At 39.0% G+C, this 26586-nt stretch overlaps 1 protein-coding gene across 3 annotated transcripts in view; it reads left to right on the top strand.

The window, feature by feature from the left end:
* The window catches only part of LOC136877382 (leucine-rich repeat protein SHOC-2), a 135606-nt gene extending 109494 nt beyond the window's left edge, over positions 1–26112 (top strand). For 2 of the 3 annotated variants that reach the window (XM_067151375.1, XM_067151374.1), the window contains exons 4-5: positions 3470–3598; positions 25664–26112. In XM_067151375.1, the coding sequence (XP_067007476.1) occupies positions 3470–3598; positions 25664–25864 (330 nt within the window). In that variant the 3' untranslated portion in view covers positions 25865–26112. Of the gene's footprint in view, positions 1–3469; positions 3599–3749; positions 4055–25663 lie in introns of those variants that run through there. The other variant, XM_067151376.1, reaches the window with a different exon arrangement.
* The last annotated feature ends 474 nt before the right edge of the window (positions 26113–26586 follow it).

Below are 26586 nucleotides of genomic sequence, written 5' to 3'. Positions count from 1 at the left end.
CAAAGTGAAACTGAGTTGGGAGAAGAACAATTTGACTTCAGAAGAAACGTAGTAATACGTGAAGCAATCCTGACTTTATGTCTGAACTTAAAAGACCAAATTAAGAAGGACAAGCCCATGTACATAGTGTTCGTAGATCTAGAAAAAGCATTCAAGAATGTTGATTGGACCAAGCTATTTGAGATTCTGAAGGTGATCGGGATCAGATATCGAGAACGAAGAATTATCTATAATCTGTATAAAAATCAGTCAGCAGTGATAAAAATTGAGACCTTTGAAGAACAAGAAGCAGCAATCCAAAAAGGAGTGAGGCAAGGCTGCAATTTGTCACCTCTCCTTTTCACTGTTTATACAGAACAGAAATCGAAGAGGAATTTTGAAAGGGAATCACAATCCAAGGAGAGGAAATCAAAACCCTGAGATTTATCTATGATATTATTTTATCTGAGATAGTGGATGATCTGGAGAAATTACTGACTGGTATGGAGAGTCTTGGGGAAGGAATACAAAATGAAAATAAGTAAGTCAAAAACAAAAGTAATGGATTGCAGTCGAACGAAGTTAGGTGACGCAGGGAATATTAGATTAGGAAATGAAATCTTAAAGGAAGTATATGAATATTGTCACTTGGTTAGTAAAATAACTAACAATGACAGGAGAAGGTGGACAGAAAATACAGACCAGCACAAGCAAGGAAAGCCTTTCTTAAGAAAAGAAATTTGCTCATTTTGAAATTGATATAGGAATTAGAAAGATGACTTTGAAGACTTTTGTATGGAGCGTGGATGGAAGTGAAACATGGGTGATAACTAGCTCAGGAAGAAAGAGAATAGAAGCTTTTGAAATGTGGTGTTGCAGAAGAATGCTGAAGGAGAAATTGGTAGATCGAATCACAAATGAAGATATACTGAATCGAATTGGTGAGAGGAGATTGATTTGGCTAAATTTGATGAGAAGAAGAAAGAGAATGATAGGACACATCTTAAGATACCCAGGACTTGTGCAGTTGGTTTCTGAGGGAAGTATAGACAGTAAGAACAGTAGAGGTAGGATATAGTAGTGATGTAGAAATGAAAAGATTAGCACAGGACAGGGTGGCATGGAAGGCTGCATCGAACCAGTAATGGACGGGTGACTCAGACAACACAACATGGTTGTTATTCTTATTACTACTACTTTGAAACTTGGCATGTAGCAGAATATGCAAATAATAACTATTAATTACTTTTAAAAAATGACTACCTAATGCAAACTTCACTTCAAAACCCGTTGAGGTTATAGGTCTCATGATTGACACATAAGGAACAATACCTAAATTAAAACATTTAAGCTCTTTAGGCTCTTTCAATCATGAAATTACCAGCGTTTTGCCTCAGTATAGCAGTGGGCTCATCAGTTGGATTGCTACACCTTTCCAAGACGCTGGTGGCTAGTGAGCCGTTCAGACACCACTGCAACCCTCTTTATGTAGGACAATGCAATGACGGTGCACCAGGGGAAGCATGTGCCTCCACTTGTATAAATGTATAATACCTAAGTTCTTTGAAAAATTCAGCTCAAGAATCAACCTACCAGAATCGTTGATGAAGAATGTGGTGGTCAAAGCCTTGAAAGGTTTACTATCGATAATGAGACATCATCTATGTCATTAATGTATTCGGTATATTTTGTCCTCATGAGCAACCTTCTCATGGGCAAAGTGTTTATTCTGTGAATAAGTTTACATATAAGTCAAAGAAATGACTATTTACAGCTTGCCTCGACATTTCTTGTGTTAGTACCACAATGAAGAACTCTGTTATATAAATTGGTCATTATATTAACCTCATTTAGATCACCAGCTTACCATGCGAAGTGGCTTTGCATGTTTATGCGCTATGGTTGTGGAGCCAAGCTCTGAATTTGGGAGGCGAGTGGGTTTGAACCCCACCGTCAGCCATCCTGAGAATGGTTTTCTGTGGTTTCCCATTTCCCAGGCAAATAATGACAGGTGCTGTTGTGATTATTAACATTTAGACACAGATTTGTGCATATGAATTTAGAATCAACATTGCTCTGTGTAAACTGCTGCAACTAGTATGTGGAACTCAGATATGTGATGAGGATGTTCACATGTGTTATTATCACTATAATTTAGAACTGTACATACAGTATCTTAAATGTTGTAATGTTCTTAATGTAATGCATTGCTATCTTGATATATTTATGTTCATGCTACATTTAGCAGCTAAAGATGATCCCAACAGAGGATCGAAACTAGTCCTGCACTCACAATGTACTTTTAAACGTAAATACATATAATTAATCGAAAGCGACTTTCAACCTATTAGGTCGTGTTACGTACATTTAGTACATATTGAAGAGATGTTAAGTACAGAACAAAAATGGCCAACCAGACACCAGTGGGATCCGAACCCACAACCTCCCGATTTCGCGTCGGTTGCTCTACCAATTGAGCTATGGTGGCCTAGGCCATCTTTGTTCTGTTGGAAAGGATCTAAGCTACAGGTCTGGTACTACTACCATCTCACTGTAGAGTGCGTTTAAGTTGCCCGTTGAGGGCCAAGTCAATGAATATTGAATTTTCACGACCGCATTGTAATCGAAAGCGACTTTCAACCTATTAGGTCGTGTTACGTACATTTAGTACGTATTGAAGAGATGTTAAGTACAGAACAAAAATGGCCAACCAGACACCAGTGGGATCCGAACCCACAACCTCCCGATTTCGCGTCGGTTGCTCTACCACGACCTAATAGGTTGAAAGTCGCTTTCGATTACAATGCGGTCGTGAAAATTCAATATTCACATATAATTAACACTATACTAGTATTGATAAGGTGGAGAACCCCAAACCTACAATTTTGAACTGTTGAACTATCAATACGGAAATGAAATTGATAACATATGATACACATGTGTGTCGTGTCCTGTATTGGACTTTTTTTAAGTACGAAATATCCTGGTTTCTTGTTTTTGATGTCTTGGTTTGTCCTGGCTTTTTATCTTTCATCTCCTAGGTTTCTAATTTTTCATACAGTAACCTTGATTATAAGTGACAAATCAAGTCATATACAGAAAGGTAGGAATTTGAATAGGAACATATAAGGGTGCAGTGGAAAATAAGACAAAGACAAACATGATACTTCTGCAGAATGTTATGTCTAGCAGCCACTTTCAGTTCAAGTAGTGCTTTCTGAACATCAAAGGACAGTCGAGTAACTCCAGGTATTTTGGAGTCCTGGAGTGTTCCAATGAATTCATTCCCATTTAAATAAGCCTCTCTGTTTTTAAGATGGAAAGCACATCGTTGTAGTGAGCTGGTTGTTTCGATAATAATATTTGTGTCTAAGATGAAGCAGCTGAAAATCAGACAACTAGAATTAATCTATTGCTTTTCACACTAAAAATGTCAAGATAGAGCTGTTAATGAAAATGTTTCTTAGATGACATATTTGATTTATTATAGACACTGCAGTTTTGTTTCCTGGCTCAGAATAACATATCAGAAATTTCTGAAATTGAAGTGGAACAGCTGCAGCATATAAAGAAGTTAGACATAAGAGAAAACCCACTACCTTCTAATGAATGGTTCAAGGTAAGTAAATGGAAACTGCACTATTTTTAATTGTTTAGCACTGTTTAAGTGTAGGAATGTGAAAATTGCTTTGACAAACTGATGCTGCATCGCTTTGAAGCGGATCAAAATATCAGAAGTGTACATTTATTTATGAAACTTTCCTTCTTAGGAAGTTGCTGCCAGGATAACATATCAAGAAATAATATCATACTGCTTGGAACAAAGTTTCAGTACCTAAGTATTCTCCAAAAAAGAAGAATATCATAAGACTTCTACCACAACAACACTATGCATATCTGCCCATTTCCACATCTCATCAAGACTGTGAATTTTGAACTGTATTCCCTTTCTTGAATACTACAAAGAATATTATAAGACTTCTTCTTCTCATATATTCCTACAGCTAACTAAACTAATTTCTTACAACAAATGTCTTTTCAGGAAATTCTATAAACATTTTATAGTGTCAAATTAAGACCATCTTTAAAATAACTGTGTTTCAAATACTTTGTTCTGCATGCGATATGGCAGAAGATGACATTTAAATATGTCGAAACTAGTCCCATTAAATGTTTATTTAATAAACACTACTTAATTTGTATTGAAAAGGTGGAATAACTCACTTGTTATTTTTATTTGCTTTATAGAAATAGTTCAGAATGTGGTCAGTCTGAGACACGCATCTGGTAAGTAGAGGAAGAAGTTGAAACAACATATAGTGGTTTCGCCCAAATGCATAAAAAGAGGCATGATTCAGTTCTTTTGCTAAAGAACGTGCTTTGACCAAGAAAACAGTCACACAGTGTGCTTGTGCTCCACAGTAATGCATGTCGACATGTTGCCAATACAACAGTGCACATTCAGCACTGTTTACATTGGGGTCTTATGTATTACCCACCTGACAGCCACAATCTCTCTCTTTGCGACAGTCACATATTTTTCACCACCAGTCAAGCAGTTATTTATGTTGAAAAATAGTGGTTCAACCAGGAACCAGTACCCTTCATTATGGACAATACCCAGAAACTTGTTTAGCATTGGGACAGGTGCCTGAATGGTGAAGGCGATTATCTGTAGATTCTCTCAAACTGTCGTCAGTATCCTGTTGTTTTGATATACACTAGTTCATTCTGAGGGAATACATAGTGTTCAATTCTAGACACCAGTCTATGTTTTATTTGAACAACCCTTAACAACTGGTAGTACAACCATTGCAGATGTATTAATTCTTTCTTAACTAGTTGAAGTTCTTTACAACTTCAGAGTATTTGTCCCAAAAATCTCTCTCTTTTTCTTTTTTTGATGTCACCATTGACTTTCTTTTCCGTCTCATTGTTCATTTTTTATTTATTGTTAAAATTTGAATATGCAGTTTCTGGTAACAAACACCATTCCTCAAAAATCAAACTTAAATTAATTTCCCTCTTCTGTCATTCAATGATATTTCTTCTTCTTATTTCAAATGGACCTACTTGGGACCACACTTGTTCAACTGTTGGGCTTTAATTTTTGCTTAGTCTCGTCACTTATCCTGGTGTAGCTCTTTTCTTTCCCCTAATTACTGGGTCTTTCTTTTTCAGTGGTTTTCCTCAAAACTACAGATTTGTTCTTTTATGTCCTTCTCTGGCACCCATTTCTTGTTTTTCCAGGAGATAAACTGGCAGTTGGCCAGTCTGTTGGGAGACAATTTTGCCACATGACCATAGAAAGCTATTTTCCTTTTCCTGGCACAGTCAGAACACCTCTTTTTCTGGGAGTTTCTGCACTGTGACTTCTCTGGTATTCCTCACTTTCCAGTACTGGGCCTAGGATCTTTCTGAGAATTCTTCTCTCTCTGACGGCCAGTCTTTCAGTCAAGCCTTTTCTCTTTAGTGACAGACACTCCATGGCAAACAGGATTTTCCAGGTGGATGACTGTTGTGTAGTATTTCAGCTTCAGATTTTGTGACACATATTGCTTATTGTAGGTGTTTTGAGTCAGTCGATAGAACTGTTCCAGCTTGTTAACTCTCACAGAGAGGACTGCTTTCTCTGACAAGTTGGGTTCAGTCCAGTTGCTGAGGTACTTACATTTCTTCATTCACTTGATTTTTACCATTCAAGTAGTATTTCTGTGTGAGCCTCTCTGATATTGGGTAAGTATTTGGTTTTCTCCAATGATACTTTGAGTCTCACTTTGGCCGCCTGTCTTCTGAGACAATTGATCTGGATCTCCACTTTTTCCAGAGATTCAGCAATCACTGCCATATTATCTGCAAAGGCCAGACAATCTACTGTCAGGCCATTACTCTTGTGACTAAGGTAGCCCCACTCCAGACACCCAAGTTGACCAGTTCCTTGTGCCATTCTCTCATAACTTTTGAAGTTGAAGAGGAATGGGGAAAGTTTGTGACCTTATCTGACTCCTATTTTGACCTTGAAGCTTTCTGGGATTTCACCTCTGAATTTAATCTTGGAGTGTGTGTCAGTCAGGATTTGTAGAATTAGCCTCTGGGTTTTGTTGTTTAGTCCTAGTTCCTCAAGAATTTTTACTAAGTGTTCGTCAGTCCACGAAGTCACAGGCCTTCCTGAAATCAACAAAGGTGACTACCACCTTGCAGCTTATAATCTTGGGAGTAGGCTAGTACTGTTTTGAGGCTGAGGATCTGCTCACTACAAGATTGACTTTCCCTGAAGCCTTCCTGATGTTTCCCCCAGTTGACTGTCCAATTATTGATTCTCTTCCCTTGTTAGCAATTCTTTAGACAGGAACTTGCATGTTACTAGGAGGAGAGAGATTCCTCAGTAGTTTACATCTTTTCTCCTTTCTTGTGGGGCAGATCAAAGATGAGGTACAATCAGATGGCCACTTCTCTATCTCTGAGATGCTCTGAATAATCTCAGTGAGCTTGTTCACTCCCTTGCTACAAGTACGCATCCAGACTTCGATCACAGTGGAGTCCTTTCCAGCTGCCTTGTTGTTCTTGACTAGCTGGATGATTTGACTAACTTCTTCCAGTGAAGTGGGTAGTGAGTCTACTGTAGGTTTGGTGTTGTTTTCTGGTAGTCAAAGTCTTTATGGCCCACCTCTGTAGTGTAACAGCACTACTAGCTGTTGTCGACAGAGGCCTAGGTTCGATACCCAATACTGTCAGAGACTTAAGATAGAAAAGGTACACACAGTTCACCTACATAGGGGTGTGCCTGAAAAGAGCTGCACCACCTTGGGATGAGGATATGAGTTTAGTCTGCCTGCTTGGGTGAATAGTCAGCATAGTGGTCTTCAGTTCAGAGGGCCCTGGGTTTGTTTCCCAGCCGGGTGGGGAATTTTAATTGTAAATAGTTAATTCCCTTGGCTCGGGGACTGACTGTGCTATTTCTAACATCCCTGCAACTTGTACACCACACACAACACTATCTTCAACTAAATTAACACACAGTTTTCCCATACATGACAAATGCATTGGAATATCTGCTTAACAAGGGCTGCATCAGGTTAGCAATAGCCACATACAATGATGCAAACTCTTCATTGGGTGGATCACAATTGAGTAAGTTCTTACCCAAAGTATGCAGCTAGGAGATACTAGTTGTCAATACAATTATGCTTTATGGTGCACCGACACAGATACGAGGGCAGATCAGAAAATAAGTTGCACTTCCCAGTTATGGCTATTTATTACACCACCTATACTACAGCAACACGACTATAAAGACCTACACTGTAACGTCACTTTTCCACATAGTTTCCAAGAGACTCCAAACATTTCTGCGAACCCACAACCAACTTGTTGATGCCGGATGCATAGAAATTTCCTCCAGTGTTCTGCAACCACTCGGAGACAGCGGCCTTCATCTCCTCATCAGTCTAGAAACGTCGACCACCGAGCTCCGTTTTGAACTTACAGAACAGATGGAAGTCACATGGCGCTAGGTCGGGACTGTAGGGTGGATGTTGCCAGACCTCCCACTTGAAATGTTGCAGCAGTTCTCTCGTTCGGCGGGCCTTGTGAGGTGTTGCGTAATTGTGCAACAAAATCACACCGGCACTCAATTTCCTCCAGCGCTTCTCTTTAATCGCTTTATGCAACCGGTGCAACGTTTGACAATACGACACTGCGTTGATCGCCGTTCCTTTCGGCATGAATTCCACGTGCAGCAAACCCTCCATGTCAAAGAACACTGTCGCCATAACCTTACCGGCTGAAGGTTGAACCTTGGACTTCTTTTGTTGTGATGATGAGGGGTGCACCCATTCCATTGATGTTCACTTCGTTTCGGAAATAATGGTGGACCCACGTTTCGTCGCCTGTGACGATTCACCACAGAAACCCGTTGCCGTCTGCGGCATAGCGTTGCAAAAATGCCAGGGAGGATTGGAAACGTTGTCCCTTGTGCTCATCGGTGAGAAGACGTGGGACCCATCTTTGACACAGCTTACGATATCCAAGGTCCTCGTGAACAATGGCGAACACACTGCCATACGACATGTTCAGCTGTGTTGCGATTTCTCTCAGTTTAATGCTTCGGTTCTGTCTAATGATCACATTCACACTGTTGACCTTTACATGGGTCCTGGACGTTGCAGGCCTGCCTTCGCGATGGTTGTCCGTGATGTCCGGCTTCGAATTGCTGACACCGCTTTACGATACCTTGCCGGGAAATGGCCCACTCCCCATACACAGCACTAATTTCATGATGAATGTCTGTGCAATTTTTCCTTTTGGCCCATAGGAATCGGATTGTAGCACGCACCTCATATTTGGAGTGAACGTTTAGTTGATGCGCCATTGCATTTGGCCGCTATTCACACAATGCTAGATGAGACATCACAGCGACCTGCCTAACAGACGTGTGGGCTGTGTCTGTCCCTTTCTCCGCTGTGCCCATGTTTGCGACACACAGCGCACTGCTGTGGCGCGTTAGTGCAACTAACATTTCGATCCACCTACGTAGGTCTTGGGGGATGATTGTTGCTCACGTCCGTAGGAATTACCTCTTCAATACCCTACACGTGTCCTCTGGGTGGTGCTAAGTGAGCAACAATACACTGGCTGCCAAACTATCTGGCCATAATGCACATGGATAATACTTCAGAAGTAAATATCGGTCCTTTTGAGGACCACCAGACATTGAAACTAGGACAGAACATCCATATTTGTCAGATCAACATAGAAAGTATCAGTACATGTAAATCCCAATATATCTCAAGGCTCTTACAAAAATATAAAGTAGACGTACTTCTTGTACAAGAATCTCACATAGAGAATGAAGATCAAGCCAGAAGGAGAGTGAGAATTCCTGGATATGATGTGATAGGGATAACCTATCGTCGTCATTATGGTAATATAACATATGTTCGTAGTAATATTGCAGATACCTGTCTATTAACAACATCAACAGATGATGACATCCATACAATTACAATCAAAGTTGGTGAATTAATAATTGTAAATGTATACAAACCTCCTCCAATCCTTTGGCCATCACATGTCCTGGAAGTTTATCAACATCCATCAGTTTACTGTGGTGGTTTCAATAGCCATCATACTGAGTGGAAATACAACTCAAATGATATAAATGGAGAACACTTGTCAAACTGGGCAGATGAAAACAACTTTCACCTAATTTTTGATGCCAAAGATCCATCCACCTTCCGATCAGTTGCTTGGAACAAAGATTTCAATCCTGACCTTATTTTTGTCTCCAAGGATACTACAAATCAACCCCTTCACGCCAACAGAAAGGTTCTTCAAAGTTTCCCCAAAAGCCAGCACAGACCTGTTCTCCTTGAACTTGGTATCCAGGTCCCTGTCATCTCATCTCTTCCTAGACCAAGATGGAACTTCCAGAAATCTGATTGGCAGAATTTTTCCATAGATCTTGACAAATGCTTGAGATGGATACCATCCATATCATCTAATTTTAAGCGGTTTGTAAGCGCAGCTAAAAAACATATCCCAAGAGGTTATCGAAAGAAGTATATACCTGGTTGGGATAAAGAAAGTTAGGATCTTTATAAAGAATTTCTCAGGAGTGGTGACAGTGAAATTGGAGAGGAACTGCTCAAATACTTGATGTAGCTCGTCAGGAGAAATGGATGAAAACTACAAAAAATCTTGACTTCAAACATTCCAGTAGGAAAGCTTGGAACTTATTGAAGAAGCTTGGAGCTAGCCCACCTGTTCAGAGGGGGTAAACCCTGGTATCTTATAACCAAGTTGCTAATCGAATCGTCTCTTTATCACGATCTCCTATAGATAAAATACATACAAAAAAGGTACAACAGGAACTTAGAAAAGTCAAAGCTAATTGCCAAACTCATACAGAATATTCACAAGCATTTACGCAAGAAGAGGTTAGTACAGCACTTAAAAGCATAAAAGTTGGGAAAGCCTGCAGGTTTGATGGTATACATAATGAATTCCTATTGAATACTGGTTCGTATACCAAACTATGGTTAGCAAGGTTCTTTAGTGATATCCTGAAGACTGGTCGCATTCCTAAAGAGCTAAAGGAAACAAAAATAATAGCAATTCCTAAACCAGGAAATGAAACAAGTAAAGAAGAAAACTATCGCCCTATAGCTCTCCTCAGTGCTTGCTACAAACTACTGGAAAGAATGATTCTAAATTGAATCAACAGCAAAATTATGGATCATATCCCACATGAACAAGCTGGTTTCCAAACAGGGAGGAGCTGTACAGATCAAGTCCTTAGTTTTACATCTTATATTGAGGCAGGCTTTCAAGATGATATGAAGACGTCTGTAGTATTTATTGATTTGACAGCAGCTTATGACACAGTATGGAGGGAGGGCCTCTTTTTAAAATTCTTAAGAGTGATCCCCTGCAGAACTCCAGCCCAATTAATAAATAACATGCTGTGTGATAGATATTTCCAAGTTATCCTGGGCAAGGAAATCAGTAAGCAAAGAACTTTGAAAAATGGTCTTCCACAGGGCTCTGTACTCGCACCAATCCTTTTCAGTCGATATATATTGCAGACATCCCTCATACTGTAAGCAGGAAATTTGCTTATGCAGATGATCTAGCCATTGGCAGCAGTAGAAAATGCATAGAGGAAACTGAAAGGATATTGACAGACAATCTTTCAGTCCTATGGCAGTATTACCACAAGTGGCAACTCACACCAAGTCCAAGTAAAACAGAATCTTCATGTTTTCTTCTTCATAACAAACAGGTAAACCGACAACTGAAAATCTATTTTAATGAAAATCTAGTTAAATATAATCCTACTCCAAAGTATTTGGGTGTCACACTTGACAGATCCCTAACTTATCGACAACACCTGAATAATACAATAGACAAAGTTCGTTCCAGGAACAACATCCTTCAAAAGTTGCGTGGTACTACATGGGGATCAACAGCAGCAACACTTCGTTGCTCTGCACTGGGACTAGTCTATAGTTCAGCAGAATATTGTGCTCCAGTTTGGCTAAACAGCAACCATAGCAGCAAACTCGACATCGAGCTCAATACTACAATGCATACAATCACAGGTTGTCTAAAAACTACACCAACATTTTGGCTCCCAACTTTAAGTCACATTCATCCACCTGCACTTAGAAGACAAAATGCTTTGTTACGTGAATATAAGAAAATATTGGATCACCCAGACCTTCCAATTCATGACTACATTCCAAGTGCAATATCTGGCAGGTTAAAATCCAGACATCCAGCAATTAAATCTGCTGTTGAACTTTTCAATACGGGCTTCAATATAAATGAATGGGAAGAAAACTGGATCCAACATGCACCACTAGACATTATAATGGTTTTAAATACCCAAATTAAACCAGCTGGTTTTGATCTGCCTCGACGTACATGGAAAACTGCCAACAGGATTCGTACAAACCATGGAGTATGTAATGACTTCCTCTACAAATGGAACAAAATTTCTGATCCATCTTGTGTTTGTGGAGCGACTCCCCAGAGCATCCAACACATTGTGCAGCAGTGTAGCGTTACGTCATACTCGGGAGATCTGAAGGACTTTCTATCGCTGACTTCAGATGTTGTTAACAGGATAGACAAATTGACTCTCATATATAAGTGCATACATTGTCATGGACTCTGTTTCATGTCTAATAGTAATAACACCCTAATTATTTTAGTATATCATTTATATATTGTTCTATATTCCAATGTGTTGCCATACGCTAAATAAATAAATAAATAAATAGATAGTTCAAGGTTATAAACTTCATAGTTGGTTCCGTATTGAGTTAAGATTACACATAAAATAAATACAAAATTTAATCCACCTTCTCAATACTTAACAATTATGCAATGTTTACAAAAACATTACAATATACTATTACAAGGTACTAGTTTCGGTCCTATAAGGGCCATCATCAGCCTAGCCAAGATACATATGTATATACCATAGTCCTAAAACAGAGTTATGCGGTGAGATGAAAGAATGGACTGGGGATGTGGTGGAATGATATACATATAAAATGGTGAATATATGAACTGCTGTAGATGTAGCAATATTATGTTGATCAGTGACAAATAAAATCTTTTGATATATGTCTCATAAAATTACAATATTAATCAACAATTATCTCAAAATTGAATAAAATAAGCTCTATTTGACGAATAGTCTAAGGTTGCACATTTAGAAATTGGGTTATGCCGGATTTTAAACAATGTCCAATGTTTCTATTGATTTCTAGAAGATATGAACTTCAACATTGGTGCAGAGGGAATTATTTTGCATAATGTCCAATAAATCCACAACAGAGGTTAAATGTTGATAAAACTGTTGGACATGTCTTGTGATGTATTGAAATCTTGCTGTGTTACAAAGGAGTATTCCCTATTCAATAGGAACCAAATGAACCTTGCACGCAATGTGAAACAAGCTTGCCGGTGGAGTGCAACTAAGAAAAGGCCACTGGCAATTTGGATTATTAAACATAAGCCGAGGAGGGAACCAAAATTTCATCAAGCAGAGAGATTAGAAGGTGCTGGAAGATCTACTAGAGCGTTATTGGCAATTTTAAATAAAGGGTGTGATACTCGTATAGGTTTGGCCATTAAAATTTTTGTCGTAGGGGGCCTTGAAAAATATTTGTAATTTTTATGATTACAATTAAAGTAAGAAATAAGTAATTTCCTAATATTAAAGTGATTAAGTGGTTTGGTTTATTGTAGAGTTTTACTAAGTGGGGAGTTGCCTCTGTATTTAAGAAACCAGATATTAGATCAGTGCATATGAGGTCCATATTTTTGGTAAATATATATTTGTAAAATATGGATCTCTTATTGTTGAACTGTTAGTTGCACTCCACCGGCAAGCTTGTTTCACATTGCGCGCAAGGTTCATTTGGTTCCTATTGAATTGGGAATACTCCTTTGTAACACAGCAAGATTTCAATATACAGTCGAACCTGCCCTAACGGACACCCTTATTCAATGGACACCTCCCTATATGGACAATTTTCCTCGGAACCGATTTTCTTTTACATAAGACAGGTGTTAAATTGTCCTCATTTAAGCGGACACCTTGAACTCCGGACAGCGGACATCACCATTTGTCCCGTCCACTTGACTTAAGCGGACACTTTACACGTTGCAGGACAATTTATTACGCCGGACCGCATGTCTTTCTCTCTTTTAAAACCATTCTACAGAGATAAGGAAATCCCTTTTGAATGTTTGTACTATTTCAATTGCAAGGCGAGAGAAGGTACATTGGAATGCAGTTCTACCTAGTCATGTATAGGCCTATTCCGAGAATTCTAATTGCCCAGAAATGCTGCCAGAGACTGTTGACTCACAAGTTACCTGGGGATTTTTTTCCCTTCTTGCATCATTCTATTCATAACTCGGATTGTTGCTGATAAGGTCGAGCTCAGGTAGTCAACTTGAGAAGGAAAAGACAGTACAGGCGCTAATTAGTGAGACAGAAAAACCGTAGCATTTCAGTTGTCTGTTAAACATGAGTAACAAGGGATGATCGTGTTTAGATCTCAAGGCAAGAAGAAATGTGATTATAGAAAGTGACAAGGGACTTTCAGTGAGAAAGCTTGCCGAAAAATTCAACTGCAGGAAAACTCAAGCAAACACTATTGTGAAGAATAGAATTGAAATTTTAAAGGAGTGGGAGGAAAATAGGAATTGAGGAGTGAAAAGAAAGCGGGAGTCAGTTTTTTCACAAGTGAACGTTGCGGTACAGTATATGAGTGGTTCAAGTGCGCTCGAGTGAAGAAACTGTGTGTGACTGGACCAATGATACAAGAAAAAGTTCTAGAAATCACAAATAATCTGATAGTTGAGAATTTTGTAGCTAGCAATGGTTGATTAGATTTTTAAGGTGGATGTTCTTTGCCATTAAAATGATTGATTATTTTTACAAACTTGTTTCAGCGGACACCTCTCGTAACGGACCTTTTTCCTCGCAACCGACGGTGTCCGCAGAAGGGAGGTTCAACTGTATCACAAGATATGTCCAACAGTTTTATCAATATTTAACCTCTGTTGTGGATTTATTGGACATCATGCAAAATAATTCCCTCTGCACCAATGTTGAACTTCATATCTTCTAGAAATCAATAGAAACATTGGACATTGTTTAAAATCCGGTATAACCCAATTTTTAAATGTGCAACCTTAGACTATTCGTCAAATAGAGCTTATTTTATTCAATTTTGAGATAATTGTTGATTAATATTGTAATTTTATGAGACATATATCAAAAAATTTTATTTGTCACTGATCAACATAACATTGCTACATCTACAGCAGTTCATATATTCACCATTTTATATGTATATCATTCCACCATATCCCCAGTCCATTCTTTCATCTCACCGCATAACTCTGTTTTAGGACTATGGTATATACATATGTATCTTGGCTAGGCTGATGATGGCCCTTATAGGACCGAAACTAGTACCTTGTAATAGTATATTGTAATGTTTTTGTAAACATTGCATGATTGTTAAGTATTGAGAAGGTGGATTAAATTTTGTATTTATTTTATGTAAATAGATAGGTCTTATGGCGACGGTGGGCTAGGAGTGGGAAGGAAACGGTCGTGGCCTTAATTAAGGTACAGCCCCAGCAGTTGCATGGTGCGAAAATGTGAAACCATGGAAAACCCTTCTCAGGGCTGCCAACAGTGGGGTTTGAACCCACTATTTCCCATAGCCAAACTCCCAGCTCTGCACCCCTAACCACACGGCCAACTTGCCCGGTGTACCAGTTGTCCTTGTTGTAAACCATCTTACCCTATAGGTCTCTGAAGTGAGGGCTTAGTGAAATTCTGTCGAAGTCCCACAAGTTACTTTTTGTGAAGCTTTTATCGACATGGGTCAGTTAGTTATGTGTGAAGGCTCGTTTGATTCTTTGGATTATCTTGGCCATGAGCTCCCTCTTTCCCAAGAAATTCTCCCAATTTTCCTTGATCTTCTGGGAGTTCCATTTCAGCCATGCTGTTTGTCTTTGACTCCTTGTGTAATCACAGTCTTCAGTCCACCACACGGCATTCCTTCTTCTTGTGAGAGGAGTGAGTTCGCTGGCCGTCTTTGTCTAAGGCCTCCATCAGTGGTCCAATTATTCAGATAAGTGTTGTTCAACCTATGGCTTACTTCTTGGTTATTCTTAAGTTGTTCTGTGTCGAATCTGATTGTCTGGCTTCATGCTTTCTGGTGTTTCTCAGCAAGGCAGCACATCTTAGAATGTTTTGTATTTCCCTTTTGGACGTTCTCAAGATAGCCATGTGGTCTATCTGAAACTTGCACAGGTTAGGGTTGGGAGAGATCCATGTCTTCTGTTTCCTTTGTATGTGTCTGAAGGCTGTGGATGCCATGACCAAGCTGAAAGTCCTACACAGTTCCACCAGTCCTTTCCCACTGCAGTTAGTTCATTTGTGCGCTGGGTAGTTGCTCATTATACAAAGTATTTCTGTATTTTCTCTCACTTCCCTACTGGGCATTGAAGTTGCTTAGCAGTATGGTGGTATGTGTCTCTGGTATTTTACGAGGGAATATTCACAGATCTTCCCAGAATTTGTCTGTGTTTTTCTGGGTTTCTCCTATTGTTCTGATAGATTGGGGGCATGCACATTAACTAAAGAGTTATTGCACTTGAGAGAAAGGATGGATAGTCGACTGCTTGGAGAGGTAAAGTCAGTGACAGAGTCGATTATCCTGCGGCTGGCTACAAATCCCGCACCTAAGTGGGGGTTCATTACTTGCTGCCCCACTTTTCCTTTGAGTATTCTGTAACTTTGTGACTTAAAGGCGTGATCGTCAGTGAACCTGGTTTACTGTACTGCTGTCAGTAAAATGTTGTGTCATGTTAATGAGTCAATCAGATGTTGCAGCTTACCCACTTTAAATGTTATATCGTTTCTCCAAAACCCATCATCTGATTGAATTCAAATTTTAACACAATATACATTGGGATGTTTTAAATATATGTAGTATTAATATTTCAGAATTTTGTGTTTCCAAGAAAAAAAGTTATCGATTTTCTAAGGTAACTTTTTCTCTGCTTGGGCTGGTTGTAAAATTGCGTTCTTGGTTGCGTTGTAATCTTTATGTTTCCAATAGTTATGCTGCGTGACTGTGAAATACATAAACGATTTCACTTTTTTTATATTAGTTTGTATTTGTAGTGGGTAGTATGATATGGATGTGTAGCTGACTTGTGCTGGGAAGACCCTGCGACGTTGCCGTGATAGTGGCATACACCGCGCCACGCTCGAAGTTGAGTCTACTGATCACAGTTGCATGTATGGTGGCATTTGCCTCGCTGTATGCTTAAAACGTTCCTCCGGTTATTTAACAATTACCTGGAATCAGCATTGAAGCAAATGGCTTTATAAGCTTTAGCTTTTCTCATGAGGGCTTTGGACCTCCAATGGAAGCTTCAAAAGGTTTTTTTAAAATACTTTTTATGTTATTTGCTTTTTATATTTTATTTTTAATTCCTTTTACAGTTTTTATTTACGTATATCTAATTATTTACAATATATACATTGGTTTGATTTAGCTTACAGTTTATCAATAGAAATCTATCTACATCCCACGTCATTCCATCTATATGATGAGTCGGCGAATGAAGCTCCTCCACCAACTTCTGTCTTTGTACTTTTCTCCTTCTTCAATGCTGTCCCAGTCCCCTCCTTATTTCTAAATGTCGTTTTTCAGCATGTCTGTATATCGCGTTCTTGGCCGCCCTCTTGGTCTTGAATATTTCAACTGCAGATCATATATTTTTCTGGGTATGCGATCAGGATCCATCCTTCGAATGTGACCATACCATTTGAGTATACGCAGAGTTATGTTATCCTGCATTCTTCCAACCTGAGCCATGTCCCTGATTTTCTCATTACAAATTTTTCTTGTCTTGTTTTGACAACCATCGCTCGGATGAATCTCATTTCAGCTGCCTGAATCCTTGCTTCATCCTTTTTCCTCAAGGTGCAGGTCTCACTCCCATATGTCAAAATTGGCATGTAATAAGTCAGGTAAATTGCTCGTTTGCATTTCAATGGTACTTTTGGGTTCCATATTAGGTCTCGGACAACTCTATAGAATATTCCTCCAGCTTGAATCCTGCTGGTAAGTTCCTCTTCAATGGAGCCTGTTGCTGATATCATGCTTCCTAGATATTTGAATTTGTTGGACATCTTGAGTTGTTTACCCTCTATTTCAATGTAACCTTCAGGTTGACCATTTCTCTGCATAACCAACACTTCACTCTTTTCCTGCTGAAATTTAGGCCATACCCTTTAGCTGTTACTGTCCATGCATTGATCTGATCCTGAAGTTCCTCTTTGGTATCTCCCCATATACAGATGTCATCAGCAAATAGCATGACTTTCATTTTGTTGTCACCAATGTTTTGGCATACTTGTTGTTGAATCACAGTAACGAAGAGAAGAGGTGAGAGAACTCCACCTTGTCTTAGGCCCGTATTTATTCTAAAGGGTTCCGTCATTCCTGATGGTGTTTTGACGTGACTACTGATATCTTCATATAAATTCTAAATTTTTTAAATTATGTTATTATTGATTCCACTGTTTCTCAACACTTCCCAGACTTTGTCCCTGTTTACAGCATCAAAGGCCTTTTTGATATCCAGGAAGGCCAGCCAAAGGACCTTATTTTGTTCAAAACACTTCTCCATTAACTGACACAGTCCAAATATTAGATCAACTGTTGATCTGCCTTTCTGGAATCCGTATTGTTCCTCTGATAACTTTAATTCTATTAATGGTCTTATTTTTCATTCTAAAATCCTTTATTACAGCCTTCCCACTTGGGAAGTTAATGTAATTCCTCTGTAATTGGAACATTTCTTTCTGTCACCTTTCTTAAAGAATGAATTAATGATACCTTTTTTTTCCAATCTGCTGGTATCTGCCCATCCTTCCATATCTTGTGAAAAGGTCTATACAACTACTGCTTTCCTGCATCTCCCATAGACCTGATCGTTTCACTACACACTGCATCAATGCCTGGAGATTTTCCTGTTTAGATATACTTCCATGCATATTCTGTAGCATGGTCTATTTTTGCAATTTTGTTCTTTACAAAGGCCCAAATCAATTCTGTAGCATTCATTTCACAGTGAGCTCCTGGCAGCAAGAGAAGTTCAACATATTTTCTTAATTCTTTAGTAATTCGTTCAATTTTCTTTTGAGGCATTCTGAAGTAGGGTTTGGCATGGATTACTACTGCTTTTGTTAAGGTATTGAAATCAATTGCATCAGACGGCACTGCGATGTTTCTTTTCCCAATCCACGCAGTAATGTCGGCTTTTAACCGTGACTTCGTAGGGTTCTTAGTTTCTTGGTCCAGTATTGTGTGGTGAGGTGCGTGGTCTATGACTACAGCAAATTTTGGAGGGAATAGGCTTAAAACATTCCTGAACCATTCTTCAATGTGGAGTGAATTCATTTCCTGGTGATAATCACCTGTTCCTTTCTTTCGCACAAAACTCGGCTCTTTGAAGAAATCCCTGTTCATTGCCAATATGTAGTATTATGACATACTGTCCAGCTCCTGACGGAGTTTTAAAACCTCCCCTCCATCTGTATACTTCCTGCATGTGGCATCAGCATTGCTCATAATTATCATGTCTATTCAGAGCTACAATAACTTTTTTTTTTTTTTTGCCACGCTTACGTCATCATGTGACTTTAGGTGCACCATGTTTCATGTGTGTAGAAAATCTTGTAGCCATCTTCCTGAAGTCGGCAAATTCTTAAAAAAACGCATGTCTGGAGGCTGCAACCGATAATGATTCCATAAGAACAGGCTCTTAGTTCAGATTTTTAAAGCAAAATCCGATACTGTGAACTATTTGCCCAAGTTTTTCAAGGGATATTTCTGGAAAGTCGGTCATTGAAAGTGAAAACCTCTCTTCTAATTTTAAATTTGTCGGGAAAGCCTTCTAAAAGAAAAAAGGTAATGAATGGTACGCCTCATAACTTCAATAGTGAACTGATCTATTACAATGCGCGGTCGTCCTGCTGACTGTCGTTTCTTCTTAATGGGCGTGGGAGTACCTTCAGTGTTTCCCTTGCCATCATTTTCTTTATTCTTTTCACTAGCGTATTTGACAGACCAAAGTGATATTCGTTGATAAATAGGAAACCACTTTTCACCTAGCTAATTGCCCTCTAAGGTAAAAAATTTTAATTAAAAAAAAACAACGAACGGCACTCACTATTATACACAGCTCAAATTCAGTGAAAGAAGGTCTTGGAGGCATCTTACAGGAATATGCACTCACCAACAAACTGAACAAGACTGAACTGAAGTTAATACAAAGTCAAAAAATACATGTTTATTGCGGTTAGAAAACCCCAGCAAGGGAATTCCAGTGATTTGTAGGAGGAAAGGGCAGTTAGCAGTGGAGAAGTCAGGCCAGTACGTACATACTAAAAACTTTAAAAATTAAAAAATGTAAAAAGCAAAAACAACATAAAAGCAAGAATAATACATTTTTAAAGTTGCCCTTGAAGGTCCAATGTCCTTACGAGAAAAGCTGTCCACCAAATGAGTTGGCTGTGTGATTAGGGTCGCACAGCCGTGAACTTGCATTCGGAAGATAGTGGGTTCGAACACCACTGTCCACAGCCCTGAAGATGTTTTCCATGGTTTCCGATTTTCACACCAGGCAAATGGAGCAGTACCTTAATTAAGGCCATGTTCGCTCCCAGCTCGTTCCCATCCCTTCATCGCCATAAGGCCTATCTGGCCTATCTGTGTCGGTGTGACATAAAGCAAATTTTAGTAAGTTATTGTAAAAAGAAAAGTTGTCTGCCTCCGTAGTGTAGTGGTTAGCGCTACTTTCTGCCATCCTTGGGGGACCTGGGATCGATTACCGGTAATGCCAAAGATTTAAGAATGGCAGGAAGGCTGATTTAGAATGGTGCATGCAGCTCACCATCAATGGGGGTGTGCCTGAAATCAGCGGCACCACCTCGGGACGAGGACACAAGCTTACTATTCTTTATGAGAAAAGTTGATGGGAAATGTTTTTCATTACCTCATAATGCCATTTGCTTCAATGCTATTATTATTATTATTATTATTATTATTTATTTATTTAGCGTATGGCAACACATTGGAATATATAGCAATATATAAACCATATATTAAAAGAACTAGGGCCTTATTACTATCAGACATGAAACAGAGTATACAATGACAATGTATGCACTTATATAGTGAGAGTCAATTTGTCTATCCAGTTAACCGCATCTGGAGTCAACAATAGAAAGTCCTTCAGATCTCCCGAGTATGACGTAATACTACACTGCTGCACAATGTGTTGGATGCTCTGGGGAGTCGCTCCACAAACACAAGATGGATCAGAAATTTTGCTCCATTTGTAGAGGAAGTCATTACATACTCCATGGTTTGTGCGAATCCTGTTGGCAGTTTTCCACATACGTCGAGGCAGATCAAAACCAGCTGGTTTAGTTTGGGTATTTAAAACAGTTGTAATGTCTGGGAGTGCATGTTGGATCCGTTTTTCATCCCAATGACCATTTATATTGAAGCCCGTATTGAAAAGTTCAACAGCAGATTTAATTGCTGGATGTCTGGATTTTAACCTGCCAGATATTGCACTTGGAATGCAGTCATGAATTGGAAGGTCCGGGTGATCCAATATTTTCTTATATTCATGTAACAAAGCATGTTGTCTTCTCAATGCTGATTCCAGGTAATTATTAAATACTGGAGGAACGCTTTTAAACATACGGCAAAGCAAATGAAACTGTAATCAGTAGACTCGACTTTCAGCGTGGTGTGGTGTCTGGGACTATCGCGGCAATGTCGCAGGATCTTCCCAGCATAAGTCAGCTATGCATCCATGTCATACTACTCACTACAAATACACACTGATATAAAATAGTAAAATCATTTATGTATTTCACAGTCATACAGCATAACTATTGGATACATCAAGATTATAACGCGACCAAGAACACAATTTTTCAATCAGCCTGAGCCGAGAAAAAGTTATTTTAGAAAACTGATAATTTTTTCTGTGGAAATATACAATTCTAAAATTTAAAAACTATATTTAAAACATCCCGATAACTCCGCCATTGTCCGGTCCCAAGTCCGGAATGAGAAAGGAGGAGGGTTTGCTGGTCTGGCACCCAGCTGTAAAACTGCCAACGCCGAGTGTTGGGTGGCGGGAAATAACCTGACTCCCTAAGGGGGCCAATGGCTTTGGGCGAATGAGCCCCTTTGGGTGGGGTGATGGTCCCCACAGTGGAGGAAATGCCACTGGGGTGGCTGTACAAGGTGTCTGTACTCCAGAGGAGCGGCCTCATTATCAGCTCACTGGATCACACATCCAGAGTTGTAATTCGGGACCTAGTCCCACACAGGTGACACCTTGACAGTCAACTATGGAAGGTCTTTTAAGGAATACGCCACCGGCTGAACCAAGAGTTCAGAGAAGGCAGCATTCGGGTACGGTGGGCTGCCACCTGAAAGATACCGTGAAGTCGGAGGCACGGAAATACCCCAGTACCACATACACGAACGAGACAAAATCAAGAATCAAACCAAAGCAGATAACCTACTTCTCTACACACAATATAAACTCACTCATGAAAACCGGTAAACTAAAAGTGATCACCAACATAATGGACCAACACAAAATTCTTATCATGGGATTACAGGAAATTAGAAACACTGACCAGGATGCCTTGGAATCTCAAGGGTACAGACTTTAAAAAGGTATACCTGGGAAGAGAGTGATGAAGAATGTCCCACAATTTGGAACAGGATTCTTGGTCAGCCTTAAAATAATAAACTCAGTTCAAGAATTCAAATCACAGTCTCCACAACTCTCAACGCTCACCTTAAAGGCATCTAATAAAATCTATACTATAATAAATGCCCATGCTCCCACTAATGATAAAAACAACTCCTCAAAAGACCATGAGGAAACAGAAGAATTTTGGGACCTATTGGACCAGACCATAGATATCCCCAAACACCATGTAAAATTATTAATAGGCGACTTCAACGCTCAACTAGGCAGAGAAAGAAAATACCGTGACATCATTGGAAAATGGGCAGCACACAAGAAAACAAATAAAAATGGAGAGAGACTAGTTGACCTGTGTAGAAACCATAATTTAATCTCAAAATCTACATGTTTTAAGAGGAAACCTCAAAAACTCAAAACATGGAAACACCCTGACTACACTAAAGGAGAATGGCAACTGGATCACATCTGCATGGACAAATACCACCACAAAGAGATCTATAACGTCAAAGTCTTCCGAGGAATAGACACAGGTTCAGATCACTAGGTAGTTAAAATTAAAATTAAACTCACTCCCCAGAGGAGACAACAAAAGCAAGCCCTTAAAACTAAAAGAAAAATAGATCCTTCCCAGCTAATCAACAACAAAAATTACCAGAAAGCAACTGAAAAAATAAAAATCACAGATAAACTTGAACACTTAATACACAACCTTAAATAAACTGCAGAAGACCTGACTTCAATTAAACCACGTAAAAACACCAATGGTGGAACAGTGAATGTGATGAAACAGTGGAGAAAAGACATCAGACATGGCTATTACATCAGTCCCAAAAACAGAAATATCCTATCAAAATCTAGTAAAACAGAGAAAAGAAACTACCCAAGTCTTACGAAGAATAAAAAAACAACATCATAAGGACACACTGCAGTTAATTGAAGAACAATTCAATAAAACTCAATCAAGGGACTATTACAAAACCTTCAGAAAGCAGCTCCAAAAATATGAACCCCCAACCCTACGGATGATGAAAATGGTAAGCTGGCTCATAACAATAAAGACAATGCAGAAATTCTGGCTAAATATTTCAACAAGCTTTTAAATTGTGAGGAACCTATAGAACTCCTTCATTTGGACACCAACACCCCGATAAAAACACCACCAGAGAACATCAATCCCCCCACAATAAAGGAAGTCTACCAAGCTCTGAATAAATTTAAAAACTACAAAGCGCCAGGAGAAGATCAGACCTTTGCGGAAATCTGGAAATATGCAGGAACATCAGCAAAAATTGCCCTCCATCAGCAACTTGTCTCTATCTGGATTAAAGAAGAACTACCAGAACACTGGACAACAGCCCTCATTCACCCACTGCACAAAAAAGGAATCAAAACCAACCCTAATAACTACAGGGGAATCTCGCTCTTAGACATAACATACAAAATCTTTTCAATAATCATCCTAAATAGGATAAGTTTACAACTTGAGAAAGAACTAGGAGAATATCAAGGAGGTTTCAGACCCTGGAGGAGTTGTCCTGATCAGATCATGAGTCTTAAGTTGATAATGGACTATAACAGGAGAAGAAACAGAGATATGGTGATAACATTTGTAGATTTCAAGAAAGCTTATGATTGAATCCTGAGAGAATCTCTGTTTAAAATTTTAAGACACCTTGGCCTACACCCCAAATTAATAAACACGATAAAATTGACTCTCACCAACACCAAATCAAAAGTGAAGTTTAGGGGTGAAACATCAGAGACATTCAAAATTAAAACTGGACTACGGCAGGGAGATGGGCTCTCACCACTATTATTTAATTGTGCTCTAGAAATGGTAATGAGGGAATGGTTTAGGAAATGTCCTCCTAAAATAAAGATTGGCTGAAAAATAAAAACAATTTGCCTGGGTTTCGCTGACGATTTAGCCTTACTAGCAGTGGACATAAAAGAAGCAAAAACCCATATATCAGAACTTCAAAACATTGTAAATAAAATTGGCCTCAAAATATCATTCGAAAAAACAGAAATTATGCCCCAAAAACCAACACAACTAAAAGAAGTTACCATAAATGGTAATAAAATCAAAATAGTAACTCAATTTAAATATCTTGGAGAAGTAATAACACATAACCTAAATTAAAAAATCTCAATCCAAACAAGAACAAATAGATTAGCTAAAGCACAAAAATTAACATGGGATATCTACAAAAAGAAATGTCTATCAATAAGTACAAAAATTAAACACTACAACACAGTTATAAAACCGGAAGCTACATATGCAGCAGAAACACTTTTTTACCGAAATAAACAATCAAAGACTGACAGACTTCAGAAAATTGAAAGGAGAATTGGAAGAACCTGCATCAACAAAAAATACCAGAAAGATGGACAGTGGCAGTTAATAGCTAACAAAGTCGTGTACAAAGAGCTAGAACCCAGAGTCACAGATGTATCCCGGAGGATGATTAAATAAACTGAAATTTATTTATTTATTTATTTTTTTTGCTATGGGCTTTACGTCGCACCGACACAGAAAGGTCTTATGGCGACGATGGGATAGGAAAGGCCTAGGAGTTGGAAGGAAGCGGCCGTGGCCTTAATTAAGGTACAGCCCCAGCATTTGCCTGGTGTGAAAATGGGAAACCACGGAAAACCATTTTCACGGCTGCCGATAGTGGGATTCGAACCTACTATCTCCCGGATGCAAGCTCACAGCCGCGCGCTGAAAAAAATTAAACATGGCAGTAAGTGATATGGTGGTGAAGAGTAAGTGGGTAAGTAGTGAAAGACTAGAGACCCTCTGATGGATAAATTCAAACTAATGATTAGGTTATGCTGCTAGCCAATCTCTAAGAGAGACTCGGATGGAGCATCTGATTAAGGAACATTGAACAAGCACTAGGGGCAAGCGACTTACTTCCAGAAAGAGAAGCACACATGGTAGATTCTTTGTCTTATGGCAAGTAGAATAAAAACATAACCACATTAGATGACTCTCATCATCTGTTAGGTCATCAGCCCAGAGGCTGGTTGGATCCTCAGATAGCACCACCAAAGGCTATGCAGTTAAAGGAAAACCACAAAAACCAATGGCAGAGCCCAGATGAGGTGTACTAGGCAAGAGGAGGAGTGAGGTGGTTTGCCATTGCTTTCCTCACTGGACCAGAAGGTGCCACTGCAGCACGACTGATCCTATGAGCAACACCTTTCATAACACTCAGACACACTGGTTGTGCTCCAAATGTCATTACTCAGCACCACTCATACCCCAGCAGCTTCCATATTGTCACAGCCATGGATGAGACTGGGACTTCGGTGGAAGCTACACTTTGCTGTGGCCTGTGCCAAGAGACAGATACAAAAATACTGCATCCATCAAGAAATGGCAACAGGCCCACTCTCATCGTAAGATATAGAATACTTTCACAGAAAGGATGAATTTGCATGTTGTAAACCAAATAATCTTTAAAACCCTTCAAGAATTCAAGCAATTACTACCACTTAACTCCAGTTCACTGTCAGTCCACAAGCTGTTAGTGGTTGGCACATGGAGTATAGGGTTTGGTGAGATACACTAAAAATATAGAGTACCTATCAGCTTATTTTTACAAAAAATATTATTTGAATGTGAAAGAAGGTAATAACTTACATTTTATTTATTTATTTATTTCAAATGCCTCATACCACTTTCCTGTTTTCTCTTTCCAAATATCACTCATGTTAGTAAACCAAACATATTTCCTAAAATGGAAGATTCTAAAAATGTTGTTTTCACACATATCTATTTTGAAAATATATATATTGCCATTTTCAGAACTTCCCAAACTTATTGGTGGGCAAGGATGATGTGGTGGCACCTGATCCAACTTCTGATAGCGAATCTGAAGATTGGGAAGATTCTGTTCCAACCAGTGAAATTGATTTAAGTGAATCTTCAGAAGACGATCATGAAGATAATGATATAGCAGTGATGTCCTTGCCAGAAGTGTCAAGATTTGCTCTTTCAGGATGCTGATTCTAGATCACTGTTATCAGAAATTAAAGAGGTTTTACTCAAGATTCCTGTTTGTGAATGTCCTGAATGTTTTAAGATAGTGGACAGAGAAAAGGAACTTATGTGTGATCTTTACAAAAGTACCAAATATATTTTTTGCATTACTGGTATGTTTTATATTGTTTCATAATTACAAGATCAAATGTCTTCCTGATGCACATTATAAAGTAACCATACAAATTAACAATATGGAGTAAATTTGTAAATTGAATATATTTAATTGTCATCTTTCTTTTAACAAAACATGAAACAAGTACAGTATTTACAGCATGTACATTTCTAATAATTCCTGCTAAGGCAAGCAGCGGTATTCATGGAACCAGCTAGCAAAGCCCTTGCTCCACCTCATCTCCTGTCAACAAGTGTAGGCTATAGTAAATTGTCACTCAGTGTTGAATTCTGAAGAGCGGCCTATGTGCCTGTGAGGATGAGACCAATTGAGGATGAAATCTAATGTTGAAGAAGTCACAAACAGTCAGTCCCCTAGCCAGAGAAATTGACCAATTAAGGCTAAAATCCTTAGGTAATCAAACCCGTCATCCTCCAAACCGAATGCTGACCATTTATCCAAGGAGTTGAACATACCTACATATTTTGTTTATTGGATGTACACCTATCTGGATACCTTGCAATTGTTTTCGCCAGGGTAACTTCTTGTGATGCAGAACATGCTGGAGGTGTTC

This window comes from Anabrus simplex, chromosome 7 (assembly GCF_040414725.1).
Source record: "Anabrus simplex isolate iqAnaSimp1 chromosome 7, ASM4041472v1, whole genome shotgun sequence".
NCBI lineage: Eukaryota > Metazoa > Arthropoda > Insecta > Orthoptera > Tettigoniidae > Anabrus > Anabrus simplex.
The sequence above is the reverse complement of the archived record's forward strand: the minus strand, read 5'-3'. Positions and strand labels throughout refer to the sequence as shown.